This window comes from Myotis daubentonii, chromosome 3 (genome assembly GCF_963259705.1).
Source record: "Myotis daubentonii chromosome 3, mMyoDau2.1, whole genome shotgun sequence".
In the NCBI taxonomy this organism is placed as follows: domain Eukaryota; kingdom Metazoa; phylum Chordata; class Mammalia; order Chiroptera; family Vespertilionidae; genus Myotis; species Myotis daubentonii.
The window spans coordinates 78,024,641-78,050,323 of NC_081842.1; the positions used below are offsets into that span (position 1 = coordinate 78,024,641).

The following is a 25,683-nucleotide window of genomic DNA, read 5'->3' on the forward strand; positions in this document are numbered from 1 at the left end:
AAAGTGTCCAATGCTTCTTGCAGCTTATTATTAGAAGAAAATACTGTTTATTTAATAGCAATTATAACACTTTCAAGAAGACACCTTTAACATAAAGCCTCCTGCATGCTATTTGTTTTGTCAGCATCAGAAATTTGTAGGAAAGAACAATATTTTTGGAGACTCCAACAAATATATGCAAAATATATTTAACCTATTTTCTCTTTGTTCTAGGGGAGAAAATTTAAAAAAGACCTAGATCGTTAAAATCCCACACAAGAACATTATGCTTATATTTGGGGACAAGGTCCTCTTCCCACAACAACAGCTTGCTTTTCCAAATAGTGGTCCTTGAGTTAAGAATAATCATTGCAATTGTCTCACTGCTGGAAGCACAGCTGCTGGAGAAGAGCCAACACACGCTGACTTGGGGAAGCTGGTCACAGCCAAAGGAATAATGGTCTATGGTCACTGAGTATCGTTCAGAGGTTGAAAACTACTTTTACTGTTTGACCAGAAATGGATACTCCACAACATTCCTTCCCAACTAGGAAAAAAAAAAAAAGGTAAAGGGATTAAGCAAAGAAAAAACAAAAAACTCAGACACTGTCAAGAGTATGGTGATTTCCAATGGGAAAGAGGGTGGAGGAAGTAGAAGAGAGTAAAAGGGGGATAAACGGTGATGGAAGGAGACTTGACTAGGGGTGGTGAACACACAATACAATATACAGATGATGTTTTATAGAACTGTACACCTGAAACCTATTTAATTTTATTAATCAATGTCACCCCAATAAATTCAGTAATTTTTTTAAAAAGATAACATTTCCCAAAAGTTTTTCTAGAAAATAATGTTGATTTGGGAAATCAGTCCAAAATATCTCAGGTGTCTAAATTGGCCAATCCCCAAGTATATCCCCAAGCTGAAACTATCTGGAATAAAACAAAAACAATTTTCATTTCAGGACTGTAAATCTAAATGCCAGTGCATTGGGTTTTAATGCTTACGGGGCAAAATGTAAAAAAATTCCTTTTTTCCCCACTCTATTCCAATCTTTTATCTCTATAACCAATAATCAAAAGAAAATTGAAATAAAATAAAATATGACTTATCCTGTAAGATATAAATCCTGAATATTATTTGCTTGTTGTCAGTATAATCATTGGTGCCATACAAATATGGCTGACCACATCCATAAGAGACAACAGCAATATTATCAAAATTCTTTCACTAGCATCACGCTGAAGAGCTACACTGTGAAATCTACCAAACCTACAAATGTCAAGTGCTGGCTCACATTCATTTCAGATGGGACACTGACTGTGGTCTCACAGTGAGCCTTCTCTCCAGAGCAAGAACCTATTACAGTCAGTCAAAGACTGGGTTTCTTATGCCATTCAACACCAAACTATTGGGTGCCTTCTTGTGTAGAAGGGCCAGTGAGCACAGGAGTAGGGAAAAGCTCGTGACACCCAGAATGACCATTCCTGATATCAGTGCGCTGGTGACAGCATTCAGCTGGAAAGGAGGTGCATTTGGAGAACCTGTAAGTAATAAGACAAACACAGTGGAAAGCCCAATGTTAGATTCATGTTATCTTATCCCTACATATATGCAAAACATCTGCCATCGGTATCTTACAGAATAACAGCATGACATTAGATCAAGCAATAATCTATGTGACTATTTTTTAATTCAACAACCAAAGGATTATATTGTTTAGAAGCTTGGTAGCCACAGGGTAGCAAAAAAAAAGTAATAGGTCATCTATAAAATTCAATAAAAATTGACCAATAGGTCACATACGAATTCAGAAATCCTCAGTGAACTGCTATTTAAAATATAACAGACTTATAATATATTTACTTGATTATGATTTTGCAACTGATCACCAAAAAAACTTTAAAATTAAAAAAAAAATCATCATTTTAGTTTCAGTATATGTTAATTATCTTACCAAGCTGTGAATTGTTGGTTGGCGTCTCATCTGGAAGGGGAAAAAGAAACAAAGAATAGCAATATTATGTCTCCAAATATTTGTCTATGTTTATTATAATTCTATAATTACTTTTTATCAACATGTCTCCTCACCTTCACCCACAAGCTCCATGGGGAAGGCAATTGATAACAAAAATTCTCCCAAACCATTCTGCTTTCAAATTTTCCATTCCACATGTGAAAAATTTCATCATCTATCTGTTTCCCAAGCCCATACACTGCCACAAATACAATTGCAAAATATACTGTTCTGTATTCTCTTCTGCCAGCTTTGTTCCATCATTGTCTCTTTAGTCATGTTAGTGGGGGCAGTAATTGTTAACAGTTATTACACTTTTTATAGCCCTATATCCTGCCATTTGTTATTCTCTTATAGAGAAATATTCATTATTTAGTGCTGCTCTATTTTAAGTGTTGCCAATTTGCCCATCGTAATCAGCAAAAACATCATTTTACATTCCAAGAAGATAAATTCACACTTAATAACTAACTGAAAGGGAAACACGAAGTCTGAGCTTGAGTTGTAGGTTAATTTGCATCTAGGAAGCTGTTGATTTTTCACTTTTTCCTGGCAAACATAATAATAGATGCAATGAACACATTCACTTGGCTTCACTACCTGTTTGGTAATCATATAGCAATTAACCCTTGGAGCTTGTACAATGAGTGAACTTTGTATTTGTGTTTAAATATGTGGTTGTGTGTGCATCTGTGACTGTTATTTGAACCATAAAATGAGTGCAGTTGACAGATTTTGGAGTATAAATATTATGACAATTAATGTGTATGTAGTGCCATACAGTTTACAAAGTGCTGTTTTGGATTTTGTCACATTTAATCCTCATAATAACCATATGGTTTGGATATGATTGCTACCCCCACTTTACAGATGAAGAAACTTCCATCTGTCATAGCCTCTTTGATAAAGTAAACATGTGTTTAAGTAAAAGCTATTTTCAGCATCTTTTTTCTAAAATAATATAAACTAGCCAAGTATGAAAAAGTATTTTTAGTCAGAGATGAAAATCTCAAGCTTCAAAACTCTAGGATTAGCATTTGAAACCATTGATGGGAGAACTTGGTGAGATATTTATAAAATATCTGATGCCATTTCTTTTCAGACATGTGAGTCTTGGCAGAAATGATGGTTCCTCTGTTTGATCCCTGAAGAGCAATGCCCAAAATTAATGGAGCACACATTCTCAGGAATCTTTAGAATGGTGCGGTGCATTGCTATAGGACAAAAAGAAAAACAGCTCCAATTTTCCTTATAAGGCACCCTTAGGAAAATCCTAACCTCCAAGCAGCACCATTTTATAGACACTTTCTTTTCATGGAAAGAGATGGGATGAAGGAACTGTGATCAATTCACCCAAAGGGTCCATGTGACTCTTTCTTAAGGCAAACTGCCTCCCTGGAACATGGAGGAGAATATATAACACTCTAAATTTTTTTCTAACAGTTATTCTTTGTTTAGAAATCAAACTCATTGGCTCTAAAACATGTTTCTTTAAAAAAAATAGAAAGCTCCTTTCCCCTATATGTCCCATATTAGGCAAAAGTACCCCAACTACTTTCTGCATCCTGAGGTTAATAAGAAAAGTCAGAGTATCCTCTCCTCTCCCACATTATCTCCAACATTTCTATAAGAACAATATCCCAGTGTGCTGGGCCAGCTCAGCCAAAGGGTTCACAGCCTGAGTGAGGGCAGTGAAGGATGAAGAAATGACAAAGAGAATAAGCTGGGTCTAGGTGGATCTTCCTATGCCTGGCTGAGGCCACAGAGAGAGATCCAGAGGCAAGCTGAGCCTTAATTTTATAGCCAGAGGTAAACAAGGTAGGGGTCACCATAGTTACAATGTTCTTGTGAGTTTCACTTGTTTTGGCAGCACTTGCTGCACCTCCCACAGCCCATTAGCTACCTAGGAAGGATCTAGGGAGCGTGGTAAGGTCAAGCCTAATTATGCTAAGAGGACTGTGCCCTCTAAGCTGGGACTTGTTTGTCACTTTGCCAACAAGTCAGTCTGAGGCTTAACCCTATAGCCGCGCCCTACACCCAGGTGTCACCCACGGAGACTTGGCTGTGAACAAAATATCTGTGGGAACACAAGGCCACATGAGCCATACCAGCTCCAGGTTCTAGGACTCTGAAACCAGAAGCATCCTATGTTTGGCAGATGGCTGAAATCAAAGCACGTAATACTTGAACAGTGTATGGAATTGTATTTGATAGTGGATAAATGTTGAGAAAATAATTTGATCTGGCTGCTTTTTCCGATGCCCAGCAATATTAGTATCATTGCAATTAAAAAAAAAGAAACAAATCAAAGCACCATTGAGCCTAGAAAGGGGAGGTAGACATTTTCTAGAAAATTTTTGTCACCACACACTCCTGTGTATTTTTTTAAAATTATTTTTCTATATTTTTGTTAATCCTCACCCAAGGATATTTTTCCATTGATTGTTAGAGAGAGTGGAAGAGAAGGGGAGAGACACAGAGAGAGAAACATGATGTGAGAGAGACACGTCGATTAGTTGCCTCCCCCACATGCCCAGACCACCCTTCAGTCTCCGGGCCGGGGCTCTATCCACTGAGCCAAACAGGCTAGGGCCACACTCCTGTTTTTTGTTTGTTTGTTTGTTTTCATGTCCTCTTGTTCTTAACATAGACATATATGCCAAAACATACCTTCTGGAATTAGATCATATTAGAATACTAAACTTGATGGGTTCTTCAAAAACACAATGTTAGCTGAGGACCAATAGGAGAAAAGTGGTCACAGCAATGCCACAGTTGTTCCAAAGCCACACGTGGCAGATAAATTATCATTCTCTGCTTTTCTTTCATGTAAGTAGTTGAAATAAATAGGGAAAAAAGAACATTAGTACAAAGATCTATGCAAGATGAATAGTTTTCTTTCTTAGAGCAAGCTATTGTTTAACATATTTTTATTGCTTTCAGAGAGGAAGAGAGAAGGAGAGAGAGAGAGAGAGAGAGAGAGAGAGAGAGAGAGAGAGAGAGAGAGAACATCAATGAGAAAGGCACATCAATCAGCTGCCTGCTGCACACCCTCTCCTGGGGATCTAGTCTGCAACCTGGACATGTGCCCTGACTGGGAATTGAATCTGGGACCTCTTGGTCCATGGGACGATGCTCAGTCCACGGAGCTATACCAATTGGGCACAAGTTATTTTTAAAATTTTTTTTCAATTACGTATGTAGTAAAATGAACCACATATTTCAAGTTCAGAGCCTTCAAACTTCTTACTTTCCACCCTGTTATGTTTGTTCATAGTCTATCTCTACCTTTGAACTCTGAGATCACTGAGAGCAAAGACTGTGGCCTGTTCTCTATTATATTCCAAATTCCTACCAGAGTGCCTATCCCTTATAGGGGTTAAATAAATTCACTTAGGTGAATTATTAACTACCCAAAATACTCAGTAGAGTAGTTGAACAAGAGTTTGTCTTGGACTTCTCCATTGGAATTTATGTAAATAAACTATTTGTTACTATTGTTTTTCAGTGATGATACGTTTAAATTTCCAGAATTGTACCACAGGATAAGCATTTTCCTACCAAATAGTTTTAGTATTTGGGATCTTAAAGAATAACACTTCAGGAATTTTGTGGGTATTTGAATTTTGAGGATGGAAATATTTTCCTAAATCAACTAAGAAAATGATTTAACAACGTTTGGGTAAAAATAACCAGAATGGATTTGATCTCATTAAAACACAAAAACAAAACAAAAGTGGTGAGGTTTATCATCTTATTAAACTTGACCTAAGCCAAATGTCTAGGGGAAAGGAGTGGTTCAATGAGTAAAAAAAAAAGCAAAACTTGCAAGTATCAGAGAGGTTTGACCAGAGCAAATCAAGCCTGAAATTGGACTTCTCTCTATAAAATCGGCCATAGGATCTGGAGAGATAAATTTTAGCTGACCTATGGTAAAAACAGAGTGAAACTAAGGAAGGAAGGTTGCCTTGGTCATTAAGCAGGACATTAAGTTTATATTGGATTTGCCTGAGGATGGATACAGCTTGATTTCCTGAATTCTGGGTTTACGTGGAATTTAAAATATTATTTAGTAACTAACTACATTATTTAGGAAACATTGTTATAAATGGTCCTCTACACAGTGAGACCACCATGATCACCAAAAAATGAGAAACATCCTATTGCTATTTATCTAACTTATGAAAAATAAATCCACAGAGAGTGAGAGAGGAAGGAAGCGGATCTGTAATGTTTGAACATATCCTTTGGGAGCTTTGCCAGTGGAGAGCCCAAGGTGACTAAGAGACAACCTCATTGTGTTGGGAATAAATATCACCCATGAGGTAAAAGCACGTTGAACTTAGAAAGGAAGAAAACCAGCATGGCATCAGTGGTGTTGTGATTAAAGGCATTACTTCGTTGAGTTTTTAACATAGATACTTTGAATGAATAAACCTGCAAACCTGAATCGCTGGTTAGCTATTTAGAAACTTCTACTTGGTGATCTATAGAAAATTTGGTCTTTTTGAAAATTATCTTACACTAGCAAATTATTTGAAATGTGTAATATTTAAATTAAAAAAATAAATAAATTCAATTTGGTTCCAGTAAAAGGGAAGGCAAAGAGGTTAATTAGAGGAAAAGCCATCTACTCAACTTTCAAGGTTCTTTTCTTACAGCAAACTGACACTAGACACACTCTATAGAAATAAAAATATTTTTATTGTACCAACCCCAAAACATTCCTAATCCTTGGCAACAAGATCTGAGTTTCCATGCAGTGTGATTATAGAAGCTATTTCAGACAGCTAAATAGAGATAAGATTTGGGCCTTTTATAAACCACCAACTAGTTCTTTTCAAACCATTCAAAACACATACCAATCCTCAGGAGTGTGGACTAAGTCTGAAATTTTATATTTAATAAATGTATGCATTATTTAAAAGGCCTGTTAGCTTTTTTTTAATGCTATGTCAATACAAACACAGGGGAATGAATAAAGCAATCGTGTGGATTTTTCAAGCCCAAACCACTTTTTCCTTAATTACCTACTTCAGGCAAAAAAAATTTTCACTGTGGGATGGAAAAAAAGGTAAAGATAATCTAATTGAAATACAACAATCGACGTATGGCTAATATAAAATAGAGAAAAAATATTACAATATAACCAAAATCAGAATTCTGCTTTTTAAGACAAATTTAGAACTATAGATTTAGAAATAATCTTTAAGGCTACTTTTATTTAAAAAAACCTTTATTTAAAAAATGAAGGAACATTTGCCCACAGAACTGAAATAAAATTCCCAGTCACAAAGCTTGTTAGGACAAAAGATGGAACTACTCAGGTTTTTTTTTAATTAAAATGTAATTTGTTTTGTTTACACTGCATGTCTGTTTTATTTTGGATGTCTCTGGTTTCATGATGATTTATTAGTAGATTCATGAGTATGAAAGAGTACATTAGACGGGGTTATGTAACATTCAGAATCCTGGGAGAAAAGAAAGGGTACGCAAACTGGGCCATTTAAGGAGAGTTTAATAGGACTATTAATAAAAATGTAGGGAATTCACAAGAGAAAGTAAAGTTAATTGGGCAATGGGTGAAGGGGAGGGACCAGCTCTGAGACCAGCTCTGTGGAGAGAGCGGTCTGGCAGGAGCTGGGTGGACTTCACTCCCGTTCTCTGACAGCGCCACCTATTGGCCAAGCCCAACCAGAAACTGGATGGCAAGGCCCCCTATAGGCCAGTCTTCAGGGGCAGAGGGCAGGGCGGGGAAAAAGTAGAGTGAATTGGGAAGGGCAAGTGAAACTGTCCAGGATGGTATACTTTCTGTGTGTGTGTGTGTGTGTGTGTGTGTGAGTGTGTATGTGTGTGTATGTGTGAGTGAGTGTGTGTGTGAGTGAGTGTGTATGTGTGTGTGAGTGTGTGTGAGTGTGTGTGTGTGAGTGTGTGTGTGAGTGTGTGTGAGTGTGTGTGTGAGTGTGTGTGTGTATGTGTGTGTGTGTGAGTGTGTGTGAGTGTGTGTGTGTGTGTGTGTATGTGTGTGTGTGTGAGTGTGTGTGTGTGTGAGTGTGTGTGTGTGTGTGTGAGTGTGTATGTGTGTGTATGTGTGAGTGAGTGTGTGTGTGAGTGAGTGTGTGTGTGTGAGTGTGTGTGAGTGTGTGTGTGTGAGTGTGTGTGTGTGTGTGAGTGTGTGTGTGTGTGTGTGTGTGTGTGTAAAGGGAAATGTGATAAAGACAATACTGCCCTTTGAGTAAGTTGAGTAAACAGGAAACTACTGTGAAATTAAAGTTGTTTAGCAGTTGATCTTGTCTTACAGTTAATTAGCGCTCTTTAGGAACCACTTTGTGTTCTCCTTAGAAGCCTAAACTAACAAGCCATTTTGTAACCGAGGATTACTACACACAAAAGGGGGGCACTCTTACCGCTCCGCGTAATGATGGGCCCCGCAGAGAGGATGGCGTTTCCAGAAGTGCTCTGGGGGCTCCAAGTGGTCCTCCTCCCTGCATCCCTCCTTTCTCTGTGGCCGCAGCTCTGAGGAGTGAATGAAAACAAATGAAATTCCACACTGGCACGAAATTGTTTCTTTATGGCCATTTGGAAAGCAGATTCTTTTAGAAGAGATACCACATGTTTAATTTTATTCATTTACTTCTGTGCATTTATTTAATTACTTTACATATAACTGCTACAGTGTTTCTTATCCTGGCGTGGCCACATTTCTTATTTCCTCCCATTATAGTAGTGCATTGCCTCATTAATTTACACAGCTCAGTGGCTCCCCTGAAAAAAAGAGCTGTGTTTATCAAACTTTTCCTCTTTTATTTCTCTCAAGCCTTTAATAAATCTTTCCCTGAAATGTTGGTCAGCATAGAGCCCAGGTAATGTGGACTCTCCATTTAACCCCATCTGAGATAGCTAGTTAGGACTAAACTAGTCTATAACGATAAAGAAATTCATGAATTTGAACATAAATATAAACATACTAAAGTCATTTCATATTATAAAATGTGCCTATATTTTTCTCAGGTTAATATTGATGTGATCCCAAGAAGGTCTGTCAGCAATAGAATTTTTTTTTTATCCCCTAGTAAATGGATCTGTATTTTTATGTGATGGCTTTAAGCACTTCAGAGTCACACCTTTTGTAGCTTTTCATTTTTAATCCAAGGGATTACTAGGCCAGCTGGCCCCAGTATCCCGTTCTAGCGCCAGCCCTGCCCCCTCCTCAGGTTTTTCATCATCTTCCACTCTGCTCCACAGCCTTACTGTAGTACTGCAGGTTCCCTGGCTACTCTGTTTAAGTGTCTGTGGCTCTGACCATTCTTTGGCATGGAGGGTCTCTCGCAGTCTTGATTTTTTTTTTCCTTTTGGGTTCATCCATCTTCTGGCACAGTTCAAGGTTCATCTCTTCCACCAACCCTCCCAATATCTCCTGCTTCATCTCTCACAATGATGGGCACTGCCTCTTACCACAGCCCATATCCACATCTGCCTTGTGCCATAACATTTTTCTCTTGTTTCACTTCATCGCTATTTCCTGCTCCTAAAGGATAAGCTCACTGAATTCAGCATTCATGCATGCATCTCTGTATTCTCAGTACAATGCTTGGCACAAAGTCGGTGTTCAATGGATCTCCACTGGATGAATGAATAAATCCTACCGCAAACAGTTTGACCTGATGCATACCCACTCTCTCTATAGAAATCAGTGAGCACTTGATAACCTTTCAGCTTAGATCAATTTGACAATTTAGACTAAAGTTGCTCAGAAACATACTGGCATAAGGAAGGGGCAGTCATCAGCTCTGCAGAGCTTGGTAACGCAGTGCAGGAAGACGGTGGACATTTTCTGATTCTTGTGTTTCACAAATCGGAACACTTCAAAGGAGAACCGGCCCTGCTGGCTTCTACCGTTTTCAATGACCGTGGTCTGTGGATCTTTGTCACAGCTGCATTTTAGGAAATGTGAAAACAGGATATTATTGGAAATTACCGGCCCACTGGGACTTGTAAATAAATCTCTGCAGCCTTAAAAGTACCCCACTACATTAAAAGCTAACAAAATCATGCCATGCTAGAGACATTTAATAAGAGAATAAGCTAGCTCAACAGATATGATAAGAATGACTTTGATCATAGAACATAAATAGATCAGTTCCTGATTATAACATTACTGTCACATTTTAGAGGTAATTTCACATGGTAACAATCCAAAAAATATAAGTATATTTAGTGAAAAGTCTCCTCCCATCTTTGACCCTGTCCATACCAGTCACATCCAGGTACAAACCTGCCAGAGGTGATCCCACTTGCCTTGAGTCCTCCCAGGGAACGTACAAAGAGAAGCACAAGCAACATATCCTTATTGTTCCTTCCTTCTTGCACAAACTATAGCACAATCTATACATTTGGACCTTGCCTTTTTAAAAATTTAGCAATGTACCATAAGAGATCTTTCCATATCGATACTTAGTGAGCCTCCTCATTCTTTATCCACAGCTGTATAGTATTCCATTTGACAGAGTTTATTTAGTTACCTAATTGTGTATCCTGGAATATTTTGCTTTTTACAAACAGAGTAAATAATAGGTTGCCCTATAATGCAGCATTTTGAACATGTGCAGGGTATCTATGCAATATATCTATGAGATTAATTGATAGAGTTTGATACATTGCCCTCTATAAATGTTGTTATATTTTTATACTTCCTCAGTAATATATGAAAAAAATCCCTATTTTCCCCCAGAGCTACAGGAACAAAACCTATGGAAAATGTTTGGATTGTTCCCTATTTGATAGGAAGAATAAACTATTGCCATATAATTATTATTTACATTTTTTCATATACATTAGAGCCACTTTGTGTTTCTTAATCTGAAAACTGCTTATATCCTTTGCCCAAATTTCTATTATTGGCCTTTCCATCCTGATTCCTACAAGTTCTTTAAACGTTAGGAAGAGGGCATCCCTGTTTGTTATATAAGTTCCATATTGTTTTACTTTGTTGTTTGGCTTTGGACATTCCTCACAGTGTGTGTGTGTGTGTGTGTGTGTGTGTGTGTGTGTGTGTGTGTGTGTGTCTGCATGTGTGTACACATACACACTTTTATTTTTATGTTATATTTTCAATATTTTCTTTTATGGTGTCTAATTTTAGGGCTGAAGACAGATTTTCCATATTTCAAAGTTTTAAAAATATTTCTATGTTAATATATTTTTCTACCGCTTTTAAAGGTGTAGTTTTTATACTTAAGTTAGTAATCTGTGTAAAGTTTATTATGGTGTATTGAGTGAAGTATAGATCTAGTGCTATATTTTCTCATGGTTATCAATTATCCAGTTCTATTTTAAAAATCTCTGTTTATCCCACTGCTTTGTGATATCATAGCCTACCATATAGTAAATTCCCACATTTTGGATATATTTCTCAGCTTACTTTTCCAAAATTTTTGTCATCTATGTGTCTAGCCTTGCATAGTATCACATTTACTGAATAATTTTAGAGCTTTTATTAACTATAATTTCTGGTAGGGCTATACCTTTCTTATTTCCATGTTTTGTTGTTGTTTTTATGGAGTTGTACTTTATCACTTTTTACTTGATTTGAGTACCTTGTACTTCTCTATTTTATGTTTTTTAAAAGAACTTTCTGTTTTCTGATATTGTTTTAAATTGCTAGCTATCAATATATAGCTTATTTATTATGGCATTTAATCTCCTATATCCTTACTTAATTATTGGCCACCAGAACTAAGTTTCCTGAGAGAGAGTAATTAGTCTTTCACTTTTATTGTATTTCTGACTATGTCTTTTTATAGTTCCTCTTGTTTCCATTTTGTGAAAGCTTCAGTATTATCCAATGCACCCTTTCAGTATGTTGGTATAAACTTCTTTTAATTTAGGAGAGTATTCTTGGGCTATATTTTTTACTCTATTAGTTTGGTTTCTTTGGGGGGTTCCAATTACACATATTATACATGAATTTCATTCCTTTTGCTATCTTTTATTTCTATTGTTTCTACTCTAACCTCTTTATCATCTCCTTCACATATGTTTCTTTGTAATTGCATTTGTTATTTTTATCTTCCGTGTCCCACACTGTGCTGTCTGCTGTGTCTATTCTCCTTTGCACACCTTCTAATTATGTCCTCCATTTGCAATAGATTTTTTTTTCTATTTCATCTAAAATTCTCCCAATTCTTTTTTCATATTTTCATGGCCTTACATTTTACTGTCCTTTCTGACCTGAGTTCTTTTGATTGTATCTTCATAACTATAATTACTTCTTAAATTGTAAAACAAAATTATTGTTAGACTGTTTAATTACAAATCTATCTGTTTCATGGCAAAGTTTATTATTATTATCATTATTATTATTTTATTATTACTACTGGTGGCCTGGCGCACGAAATTTGTGCAGGGGTGTGTGTCCCTCCGTCCGGCCTGCACCCTCTCTAATCTGGGACCCCTGTGGAATCGGGCCTAAACCGGCAGTCCGACATCTTTCTCCCAATTCGGGACCACTGGTTTCTAACTGCTCACCTGCCTGCCTGCCTGCCTGCCTGCCTGATCACTAACCACCCTACCTGCTGGTCTGCTCGCCCCCTACTGCCCCCCGTGTAGGCCTGGTCACCCCCAACTGCCCTCCCCTGCCGGCCAGTTCACCCCAACTGCCCCCCTGCCAGCCTGATCTCTCCCAACTGCTCCCCCTGCCAAACTGCTCACCCCCAACTGCCCTCCCCTCCTGGCCTGATCGCCCCTAACCACCTCTGTCTCAGCCTGCCACCATGGCTTTGTCCTATAGGACATCCAGAAGGTCTCCTGTTCTAATTAGCACATTACCCTTTTATTAGTATAGATTTTAATCACCACCCAGGATATGTTGAGAGAGAAAGAAAGAAAGAAAGAAAGAAAGAAAGAAAGAAAGAAAGAAAGAAAGAAAGAAAGAAAGAAAGAGGGAGAGAAACATCAATGTGAGAAACATTGATTGGTTACCTCCAGTACGCAACTGGATTGGGGATCAAATCCACAACCTTTTGGTGTACGGGATGACACTCCAACCAATTGAGCTACCCAACCAGTACATGGCAATATTTTTCCTAATGAGTTTAATTCATCTTTAACAATTTTTTCTGACATTTTTCACACTTCTCTTGTAGTATATAGGAACGTTGTCAGAAATGCCTTCATTTATTGACCATTCATATCTGAAAGAGTTGGATTTCCCCAGACCTGTTTGTTTGTTTGTTTTGTTTTGTTTTTACCCCGGGGACTCATAGGGTAAAATGTAGAATATTAATTAACTTCCTCAATGGTTTCCCCAATTCATGGGCCACCCTCCTGTTTTACAATGACAGGAAAATATTTTTTAATAATGTAATTGTGCAGTTGAATTTTCTCTGCCTTTCTAAATTTATATTCATGAGAGTATCAGCCCTGTGTTTCTCAGGTTTATTCATGAGCACATTCCATCATTTTATTTTAATCTTAACTGCTTTTATTAACACTAACACATTTTGGACTATCAGTGGGCTTTCTTTCCTCCTAGTTTTACTGAAAATGGCATTTTGGAGGCTTCTTTTAGTTATGCATTTCACTCTTCTATAGTTTCCAACAAGAAAACTAAAAAGATTGAGAACTAAGCTGAAGCCATGGTCATACCAGATAGAAGTCTGATAATTATACTCCACATTGGCAATTTGTGATTATTATAGACATTTTGGAAAAAGAAAAATGTCAAAATAAAATTATCCACAATTTCACCATGCATTAGTAATCTCTGTGAACAATTTTATGTATTTCCTTACAATCATTTCTATCATTTATAACATAAATGAGGTTAATTGTATATATAATTAGATATCATTCTTTCACTATTTATTTAATACATTTAGATTTTAAGAACTCTATAGTTCAAGTATAGAAACATTGAGAAGACAGAAAGGGAAAAAGTAAAATATAACCAACCTTTTTTTTTTTTTCTATTTTATAAATAATTACATGATTGCAGTGCCTGGGTGAGCTCTCAATTTACTGGTTCTCCATAATTCACCTAGCCATTTCCTCATTGCTGAACATCCAGTTTGTTCCCATGTTTTATATTTTAAATAGCACTGATAGACCAGGAAATTATCAATATTTTAGAATATGCTTCCCAATTTGGAAAAAAATAGATCCAAAGAACACGAAATCTTTTAAGGCTTTTGATAAATTTTCTCAAAAATATTGCCCAAATTAACACTTCCAGCAATACGATATGAGTATCAGTTTGACCATAACCTCCGAACATCATCTTCACCTTGATTAGCCAATAAACAGACTCTTTTGGTTTCTCATCATATTACTCCCATCATGTGTCAATAAGCAGCAGTGATCTGAGCCAACTGAATTTTATAAGGATGATTAGAAGCCATTGCTTGACTCTCAAGTCTGTTCTGCTATCAGATAAAAATGCTGAAAGGGAACTGAGATGATTGAATGTTTTTATGATCAATGTCCCCTTTCCCCAAATTTAGATTACATTCACTCTATCACTGTCTATTGGGGAATGAAGTTGAAGTTACTGACTCTAATAAAAAAAGGAGTGGGAGTCTATTTTATACTTCCATATTAAATACTGATAGATGGAGAAAAGCATTTTGGGGTCTAAATTATCTAGACCATTACTTTAACTTTACCCTTATTTTGACTTGCGATGAGTCAGTCTAGCTGTGAATAAATAGTACCTTCCCACTGCCTTTCTCTTATTGACAATAGTAGCCTAGCCTTGCTTTTGCTAAGACAGTGAAATATTCCCATATATCCTAAACATGAATAAAACATCTTTGATGAACCTAACTTACTTGCAACTCTCATTCAACAATAGCCTTATCAGCATTTCTTGTTGAAAACTGGTTTCAACTTTTATACTTACAGCTTTATAAGGACTAAAAGTTCAAAATGTAAAACTTTATATTTAAAAACTATAAAAGTACCCAATAATTTTTATCAACGGCTTGTATTTTCCAATTTAATTATCTACAATTTAGTTTTTGCTATCAATGCAGGACTTAGACACCTACCTAAGGAAGAGATCATACCGAATATCATCATTTGGGTTCCCTGATGGGGTTGTGTAGCAATAATCCATTAAGACATTCCATCTGCAGGAAGAGGCAAACATAATCTAGAATCACAACTCCTTTTAGGTACTAGTTACTAATGTAGGGCAAGTAAATATTGACAACTATCTTACTCCATGAAACATAGTTTTTTTATTAGTTATTTGCAGAAGATTCTTATTGATTAAGACATTCTCTTAAACTCAAAGGTGTTTTAAAATCTGTAATAAGTTGCCATCCTACATCAAATGGATGTGTGTACAAGGCAACTGAGTGGTCAAAGCCTGAGGAAACAAAACCCAAAACTGAGCTGCGTAGATGCTTCTAAATTCACTGTGAACAATGGTCGTCTGTTTCTAGAAGTTACTGTCTCTAACAGATGACAAGAATATTATAATACCACATACATCAAAGGAGTTTGGTGTGTAAATCACACACTTTACATTATGCCAGAATCAGTAAGTGGTGGGAGTGGGAATATATATATATATATATATATATATATATATATATATATATATATATATTGTGTTAGGTAAAAGAAAGCCATGAGGCAAAGACACAACCTTCCTCCACAAGGCCAGACTGTGCCTACATTTATACATTACTTCATTCCTACTCTGGTGTTATAAAAATTACTAATCCATGGGAATTGAATGCCAATAAAAGAAGACAGACAGAGAAGCTAACATAGAACCAAATTTCTATACAATATTATAATCTCTTCAGGATACAAAGTTTAAGTAATAATATGTGAGAAGCCCAAAATAAGCCATTTACATATTAAATTTTTATAGGACAGGATTGGATTTTTAGCTTTTGAATTCTCTTTCAATTTTGATCATTATAAATTTTCTAAGTATCAGATGGAAATGGAATGTTTTTTTTTTGGTGGTTTTTCTTTACAGAGATGTTTCTGAGGATTGTTTTATACAAATTTGGTCTAGATTCTTGTGGAAAGAGTGCTTTGGTTTTTTAATAAACATTTTTTATTGAATAGTGACATACAAATAGAAAAGCACACAAATCATAAGTTTTCACAAAATGATAGCATCTGATTAATCATCTTTCAGGAGAAAAAAAAAAAAAGAACATTCTGGCATCTCAGAAGATCTCCCATGCCCTCTTCCAGTCACTACCCCTCCTTCTTTATAGGAAGACTTGCTATTTTCCAATTAATGACATAAAAATTAGTGTTAACCCTTAATCTTTGTAATTTGTTATTTCTGTTTATTAGCATGATTAAACACTGTGGCAATGACAGTGTTTTTGAAATTAAAAAGGAATGAGAGCTAACTTCATGATTCATGAGGTTTCAGGCAACAAAAATGTTTTAACCAACAAGAGAGAAGAGTGTGACAGCACCTGCCATCCAGATTAGTGGCCTGCACAGCTGCAAATACTTTGGTTTTTAAAGGCAGTCCTATACTCGGGATAATTAACTGTTGACTGTAGGTTGAATCCTAATGATGAAAAAAAAATAAACAATACATTATTGCCTTTCCAACAATAGCATATTTACCATTTAAAACAGTAATGTCATCAAAAGGGGGGCAAATCAATGTAAATCTAACAAACCAACTCCAAAAGGGACCTAGTTAATCTTCTAGTTCTTGTCAAAACTGTCCTAAACCATATCCAAGTAACAAATTATTTTCCATGCATAAATCTTTTTTTTCCCTATTTTACAATATCTGATGGTAAGTGAATTTAAATTATACTTAATTGTTGATAGTCAATGGTTAATATTTTGTTTCATATTCAATTGTCAATATTCAGTTTACTTAAACTAACATTCCATTTATTTAAAAAGTTTATTTAAATTACATCTGCTTTAGTGTAAGCCCTTTGCCATGTGAGCTGAATGTCTTTATACACTGAAAAGTATTTACCCAAAATCACCATTCTGGCAATTTCAAATTACCAAATTTAATAGAAAACCAAAAAAAAAAGAGATCAACATGTTCTCCAAGTTGTCAAAATGCATGCCATAGAGTTGTAAACTGTCAAATCATTTAGTTTGGAGGTAAATTGTTTCCCCAAATTCAGTAACTCTGAAGATATTGCTATTTTGTAGCAAAGATAATACAGTAATAGTTTATATGTTTAACTTTTTAAAAAGTTGCAATCATGTGGAATATTTCATTCCCAAATAAGCTTGATAAATGAGAGATTATACGCTGTACTTATTTCCTTTATTTCGGTGATAAATGATAATAGCTCCTCTAGCCATTTTAGATAGGTAGTATTTTTATTTAATTATCTTTCTGGCTCCCTGTAAGGACAGAACAAGACCTTTCCTTTTCTTTGCTGTGGCCTTCCACAATTTATGAAAAAAACCTGGTAATTAAACCCCAAGATTGTTAGCTCTTCTGTTTATGCTGTGGTACAAGATAAGCTACTCTCAAGGCTACATTCCTGCATCCCCCTCCTGCCTGCTGTTTCCACAACTCAAGGATAATTCACACCAAGGAGTCTCTATCTCTAGTTAGGAGAAAATTTCCCTTCTCTCCTAACCTTTAAATAAGCCTCTTAAATTATTTATAACTTTTTCTCTAAGCTTGTTTTACAGGCTTGGGAGAAATACTGAGATGACACCTCCCTAGAACATCTGCGGTACTATCTCCTAGAAAGCAAACAAATGGTAATTTTTCAAGATAACCCCTGGTATGTGCTCAACTTCAACAGAATCCCCCTTCCTTCCTTGTTACTGAGTAATAGCCACTGCCTAAAAGAGTAGGCCAACCTCTCTTCCCTGTGCTGTTTTGACTAGCAATGCTTGGCCCTTTCCTCTCCTGGAAAGTAAAATAAACTTTCTCTCTATATCTGTTCTTTCAGTTGTGAATTCTTTCACAACCCATGACAGTAGCCAAACCCTAAATCCTCCCTTTTCAAACTTTCAAGTAATTTTTCTCTAACTATGCAGCATTTTTCTCTTATACTTGCATCAATAATGTCCAGAAGAAACTTCTTTATAAGTACTATACTGCAAAATCATTTGCAAATAATGTGGTTTAACCATGAATCATCACATTTGTCATCCTAAAATTGCTTCTAAAAGGTAGTTCTCTGACTATTTTGGATAGATGTCTTTACTCTTGTCAGTACAATATTGTCTCTAAAATAAATTGTGTTTATTTTAGATTTTTTCTTCAACTTTTAAAAACATTCATTATTTCAGATTTACTGTTTTTGTATCTGCTCAGAAGACACCTAATATTTAGGTATGATTTAAATTCACAGGTCAACCTCACTTTCTATTTTTGCAGAGGAGAAAATGATATATTTATATTGCACAGAAATAAGGCCGCAGTTCAACTCAAGGTCCCATATATGAAAATAGCATAGTCCATATAGTCATTACATTTTATAAATAAATTTTTCTAAGTAATATTTACTGAATCCCAGAACACATAGAAATAAAGAATTGCACTGAATCCCAATTGGGTAAGCATAACTTTCCTCTCCAAATGACTAACTGGAGACTAAGAGTAGTAAGTATATAATGCAACTTTTCATCATTCCTAAAGGTTAGAAATAAGTGCCTTCACGTGAAATAGGAAGATAGGGATCTTCACGGTTTTAAAATACTATTTAATTTGAAGTGCTACAGTAAAATCACATTTGGGTAGCTGAATGTTAGTGTTTCCAACAAGTAATAAATATGATTTGGGATTAATTAGTGAAAGTATACTAAAACATTTTTCTATTACAAATTACTAGATTTGTGATGCCTTATAACTTGGAAAAATATTGTTATGGTCCCATGTTTTGTTTTGTTTTGTTTTTAAGTAATTTAGGGCAGTGAAACTCTTGTGTAAAGGTGGACACATGTCATAGATATTTGTCAAAACCCACAGATTATAGAACATTAAGTAAATGTGAAAGTAAATGTAAACTATGGACTGCAGTTAATACTATATCAATATTGATTTATCAACTGAGACAAACATACTCAAAAATAATAGAAGTTGGCTGCAGACAGAGGAGATCTGTGGGAATTCTCTGTACTTTCAGGTCAATTTTTCTATAAAACTAAAACTGCTCTTAAAATAAAGTCCGTTAATAAAAATTTAAAAAAAAACAACAAGTTTTTTGGGAAATGGTTGAACTCTATTAAATAATTAGTTATTAAATAACTTTTAAAATTCAATTTAATTTTTAATTGAACCATTAGTAATATTTTTATTTCAAACTGATTAAAATGAGAAGTATTCTGGAACTACGTATTTCACTGATAGTCTGATATCCAACAATTCTTTACCTTTTACCATGGAATTAAAATCTTAAGGTTATCATTAAATCATAGGCTTTTGTTTAGCATTAATATTCTAAAAACTCTTTTGAAAAATTATGCCTAGTTAGCAATGGCACTATTACATTATTTCTAATGCTAAAGGGAAGACTTTAACAGTTTTCCTCAAATTATCATGTCTAAATTTTGATTTTCTGCTTTTCCACTGAGAAAATAGTTTAATTTCACAGAATATTCTATATAATAAAAGGCTAATATGCAAATACACTGAATGGTGGAACAACTGAACACCAAACAACTGGTCGCTATGATGTGTGCTGACTACCAGGGGGTTCATGAAGAACATGGTAGGTGTCGGCCGCAGCAGGATGGTGGAGCAGGTGAGCAGGGAGCACCAGGCCAAGGCAGGGTTCCAGTTGCTGTTATTGGAGTGAGTCTCTGGTGGTTATGGAAAATTCTTTGCTCCTGCACACCGCGGTCCCGCCTGGCGCTTGCACCTGCAGCCCGCGCCAGCCCTCCTTACACCTTCTGTCAGTGCTGGAGCCACCGCTCGCACCTGCTGCTGGCACCCGGCACCAGCCCCAATCTCTCAGCACCATGAGTGGGTGCAAGCAGTGGCTGCTGGCCCCAAATGCCCCTCAGGGCTTCTCCACCTCCCCCTGCTCCTGAGGGGTGATTGGGGCTGGAAGCCACTGCTCGCACTCCCTGATGGCACCAGCCCTGCTCGCACCCACTGCTGGCACTGGCCCCAAACGCTCCGTGCTGTCTGCTGGTGCGAGGGGGCCAGCACCATCAGTGCATGGGAGCAGCAGCAGAGGGAGTGGGGCTGCAGTCAGAGAGGGGACCAGGGGCCACAGCAGGAGGGGCTGCCCACCACAGCATCACAGCCTTGCAGCCCACAGTTTCTATCAAGGTGCATGAATTTGTGCACTGGGCCCCTAGTATGAATATAAAATGCCATCTGGATATATTTTTCACTTTTTTTAAGATCAGATATTATCATTCTTGTTTCACTCAATTATAGCAAATGATAGTGAATCCACACCAGTCATTTTGACTCAGGGAGCTTACACATACAAATGAACAAATAGAAACTTTTCAAATTAAAATATTGTTCACAATAATAATAAACATTTGGTCATATTGGGAATAGATACTGGCACATATTTGCTGAAATTATAGAACCAAGTAACTTGGCAGCTTCTTACATAAGAAAGTTTAGAAATGACAGAAAATCATACCAACAAAAGCAATCTTCATTCCAATAGATTTTAATTTGTTATTTAGAACTCTATGTTGTCAGACTACAAACTTATAAACATGATTTTTTAAAATGCCTTTGGAAAATGTCCTACTACAATATTTATAGCTCATTATATTCAAAGTATAAAGCACTGACTTTTAAATCAGTTGCGTGAATTATAACTCAGTGCCATGATGACATGAATAATAATGTAAAAATCAGATTCATAATTTAAAGAAATGTTGGTTGATAGATTGAAAAATTGATATTTAAATCAGGCATTTAAAATGTATGAATAATTTTTTTAATCAACATGAAAATATCATTTAAAGGATTAATGTTAGAGCTAAAAATAGAAACTCATGTACTTTTCATATTTTGCTGCCACTGTTGATATTTACATGATGAACATTTAGGTAATATTATGTAGCCAACCCAAATTATTTCAAATGTGACAGAATTGACATCAATCAAAATCTATGTTAAATATATTAACACATTCATAACCAAGCATGCCTTCAAGAGAAATGTCATTTGGATTTTTCCTATATTTTTAATACAAAATTATTATTCTTCAAATCTTGACCCTGACTGTGGCTACACACACACACACACACACACACACACACACACACAAATAAACATATACACTTAAAAGTAGAGAGACACTTAGAATAACTGTGCAGAATCACATTTATGAAATAAATTTAAGTCATTTATCAACTTTTAGGAAATAATAAATTTTTATTACACCTTTATCACCAAGATATATGAAAATGGTAGGAAAGATGGATAAATGTACCAAAGGATAACAAAGTTAATGTTGCTTTCAGTAGATTTTTATATAAAATCCATTTGCATAAATGGTTCCTCAGAACAGTGGGAGAGAAAATAACATCCTTCACCCATCAACTTACGTTATAAAGGAGCAGGTTCAAAGTGCTGACAAATGTACCATTGTTCTCTCTCACAGAAATAGCAGCTGAGGACCTAAAATAGAGTTAGGGGGGGAAAAAACCAACATATTGATAGAATTTCAAACTAAAAGTTCTGGCTATACCTTAATGTTAGATTTAAGGCACTAAAATTCTTAAGTAGGCCTGATATATTTTTAAGTATGGCCTGATTAGAGTGGGCATATGGTTTAAATCACTAGAGATAGTTAATAAAAGAGCAAGAACAGCCAAAAGTAAAGGCAAACTGTTCTTTATAATTTTTTTTATTTATAAAATCATCTTTTCCCCCATTTTGCATTACCAAATGAGGCTTTTTGCAGAATTTGAATCTGATGCACATATATTTTCATCAATTCTATTAGAAGTTTCATGAGATCAAGAATTTTGTTTTACTTTGTTCACTACTTGAACATGGCATGGTGCATATTGGTGTATAATAATATTTATTATACACCAAAAATATTTATTAAATAATTGAATGATGAATGTCCATGCACAGTGGAACTCAGGTATATGTTTAGTGTGGAGATAGAGTGTGGGCAGAGTAAGACCTGCTTTTCTCTACGCCTGTATCCATTAGACTCAAGGCCTTTCTTGTCTTGTTTTCCATAATAAAAACTTCTTTTTGACTAAAATATTTAACATCATTGTGCCATTAAAATCAGCTAGGAATACTTTTTATCTGAAGCAAAATGTGTTCTTCACATTCCCTTATAACTAAGATTAAACAACAACTCTACCTTTGTGATAGCAAACCCTGGAATGGGAAAGGGAAATTTTCTTATAGATCATCCCATTTTGTCAAAGATGCTTGCATTTTGTAACTAGAGGCCTGGTGCACGAATTCACAATCCGGGAGCCCTCAGGGGATGTCAGAGAGCTGGTTTTGGCCTGATCTCACAGGCCAGGCCAAGGGACCCCACTGGTGCATGATCAGGGCTGGGGAGGGATGCAGGAGGTTGGCCAGCCAGGGAGGGACCACAGGAGGGCTCCAGGGCATGTCCGGCTTGTCTCACTCAGTCCTGATCAGCCAGATCCCAGCAGCATGCTAATCTACTGGTTGGAGCATCGGCCCCCTGGTGGTCAGTGCACATCATAGCAATTTGTCAACTGGTCAACTGTCTGCCTCCTGGTGGACAGTGCATATCATAGCAAGCAGTTGAGTGGCCTTAGCATATCATTAGCATATTATGCTTTGATTGGTTGAACAGATGACCAGACGACCAGAAACTTAGCATATTAGGCTTTTATTATATAGGAAGTGGACATAACCCTGTCTTGTTATATGTGTTTTTGGAAAAATGAATGGATACATAACTATAAACAAAGGCTATGAACTCAATCAATGGCTGGAGCTCTTTGGCTCTGGGCCATGCCACCTTTCTTTGCCAATCATCAGCATCTGGGCAGGTGACGCCTCAGATTTTGAGACAGCAGAATACAATGAGCATATGGCAGAGACTGAAGCCACACAAACCCAACAAGGTAATTACTGAATGTTCTACACACTAGAAATATGACAGGTCCTTCTGGACTGCACAAGCACCCAGAGTTCTTAGGTTCTTGGGCTATTTTGAAGGGTGCAAGGAGAGCCTGAGGCAGACATCTGATTAGTTTGAGGTTTAATTTGGAGGGAAATATATATAATCCTATATAATAAAGAGGTAACATGCAAATTAACCCTCATGCCCTCACAAGTTGGCTGCCTATGACCAGGCCAGCAGGGGGTTGGTGATGGATGACCAAATGACTGAACAAGCAGGCTGAATGGGGCAACCAGGCTGGCAGGGGGATCATGAGGGGTGACCAGGCCAGTGGGGGGGGGGGCAGTTGGGGGTGACCAGGCTGGCAGGGGGGCAGTCAGAGGCAAGCAGACTGGCGAGGGGGGCAGTTAGAGGCAACCAGGCTGGTGGGGGGAGGGTGCAATTGGTGGCAACCAGGCCATCAGAGGGGGGCAGTTGGGGGCAACCAGGCCAACAGGGGAGGCAGTAAGGGGTGACCAGACTGGCAGGGGAACAGTTAAGAGCGACCAGGTAGGCAGGAAGAGGGCAGTTGGGGGTGACCTGGCCAGCAGCAGGGGGCAAGTTAGGGGCAACCAGGCCAGCAGGGGGTCAGTGAGGGGAAATCAGACCAGCAGGGGGGTCAGTTAGGGGTGACCAGGCAGGCAGGCAGGTGAACGATTAGGAGCCAGTGGTCCAGGACTGTGAGAGGGATGTCCGACTGCCAGTTTAGGCCTGATCCCCGAATTTCGTGCACCAGGCCTCTAGTAAGTATATAAACATATAATATATATTTTATCTCTTGAGCTTTTGATATGGACCATAACAATATAAATAGATGATAGATAGATAAGACCTAATAGGACTTAATAGGGTTTCCATTACATTAGTTTGGCTACTCTCAACAAACAATGTTGTGCTAATGATTGCGCTAATAATTCATCTAAATAAATCCTTATAAATCTTTATAATTCCTTTAAGGATAAAAAATGACTCAAACATAAAGGCAATATGAGACACCAAGAATAAAATGGAACTTACGAAGCAAGCTGTGTATTATTAACCAGGTATTCCAATGGATAACTACAACTAAATTTGTAAAGAAGCCCAGGTAGATAGCTGATGATTGTTGGTGGATCTGGAGTATCAATGTATCCTGAAATATTTCCTATTTGTACTGAAGTTGTGTTTCCATAAGCACTGACTCCAGGAACTGTGGATACCTGTTGGGATGGTAAATAGCTACATATAAATCACAGCATTTCATATGCAAAATAAAACATTAGACCAGATCATTATTAGGGTCTCTTTCAACTATAACATATCATGATTGGAAATTAAACAAACATAATGCTATCTTGAAGTGATTACATGTGTCTGAACTAAATGAAACTTTATATTTACCACTAAAGACAGTTCATAAATAAAGAAGAGATTATACGTTCATAGTGCTATAACAAGTAATTGGAAATGTTGAAAATGTTCACGACGATTCCAAATTCTGTGGCATGGTTTAAAAGATCCCTATTAATCTGATCTTGTTTTCCACTTTAGCTTCATGTCTCCTGGCTCCCACTCTTGGTTAATAGTAATGCCCCAGCCCCATAGGCCCTTATTGCTCAGGGCTTTGTGCGGACTCCTCTGCCTCCTCTTTCCCCACTTCACCATGACATATCCTAATCCTGCCCTGCATCTCATCTTCCCTAGGAAACTTCTGACACCCCCGCCCCCACCACAGCACATGCAATGCCTGTCTCCATCATAGCAGTGGTCACAGTGCATGAGCAGCCTCCTGACTTGGCAGTCTGCTCAGCCATAGTCACACGCCCTTGTTCACCTTCACATCTTCAGCACAGCACAGTGAGGCTGGCATCTTGGGGCCCCCACGATAAATTCTAAAGAAATAATGTAAGGCCACAAATGTTCTGAGTGTCGATCTTCCCAGCCAGTCTTCCTCTGCGGTACATACAGATTCTATCTCCTTCCAGGGCAATAGTTCATACATGGGTTTCAGGGGGATCATGAACTCCCAAAAGTATAGGCCATGTGTGTATTTTCCTGGGACTGAGGAGCTTTCACTGTATTTTCCAATCCCACTAAAATTTAAGAACTGCCATACCATATTAAGAATAATATTAATAAGGTAATGTTCTTGATCTTCCTAATACCATAGAGGAATGCAGCCTCTTTCACTATGTCAAATACCTATATGACACTCAATAAGTATGTTTAGCAGATATTATGGAGACCTGTAATACTTAATTTTGGGCAACAGGATAAACTTTAGGTATACATGATCCTAGGAGCACGTGGGCAGAGCTAATGTGCTAATAATTCATGAACAGAGCCAGAATCATTATGAACACTTTGATTCCAATTCAAGTAATTACTAGTCTAGTTAATTTTTCCCATGAAGGATTATCCTTGGAATACACTCCAACGCTGGTGACATCAAAGACAAAAACAGAAAATAAGCAAATTTTCCTCTCTTCTCACCACTTATCTGACCCCTCGCTAAACATACCAGTTCCATCTGTGAAACACACACACACATGTTTTGCCTGGAATTCCAAGTGAATTGTTTTGTAGGCAGTAGGGCGAGACCAATCCAGAGAAGAAAGCTTAGTGAAGGAAGGCCTTGGGGTGTG

The 25,683-nt window shown here is 37.0% G+C and overlaps 1 protein-coding gene across 1 annotated transcript in view; it reads right to left on the reverse strand.

Annotated features, from left to right (window-relative positions):
• Window positions 1-1,348: 1,348 nt before the first annotated feature.
• The window catches only part of ZPLD1 (zona pellucida like domain containing 1), a 41,470-nt gene continuing 17,135 nt past the window's right edge, over window positions 1,349-25,683 (reverse strand). The window contains exons 3-10 of the mRNA XM_059686015.1: window positions 24,077-24,258; window positions 21,498-21,570; window positions 16,448-16,545; window positions 15,044-15,124; window positions 9,760-9,931; window positions 8,405-8,513; window positions 1,938-1,967; window positions 1,349-1,524 (exon numbers count right to left, since the gene is read on the reverse strand). Coding sequence (XP_059541998.1) covers window positions 1,349-1,524; window positions 1,938-1,967; window positions 8,405-8,513; window positions 9,760-9,931; window positions 15,044-15,124; window positions 16,448-16,545; window positions 21,498-21,570; window positions 24,077-24,258 — 921 coding nt within the window. The remainder of the gene's footprint in view (window positions 1,525-1,937; window positions 1,968-8,404; window positions 8,514-9,759; window positions 9,932-15,043; window positions 15,125-16,447; window positions 16,546-21,497; window positions 21,571-24,076; window positions 24,259-25,683) is intronic.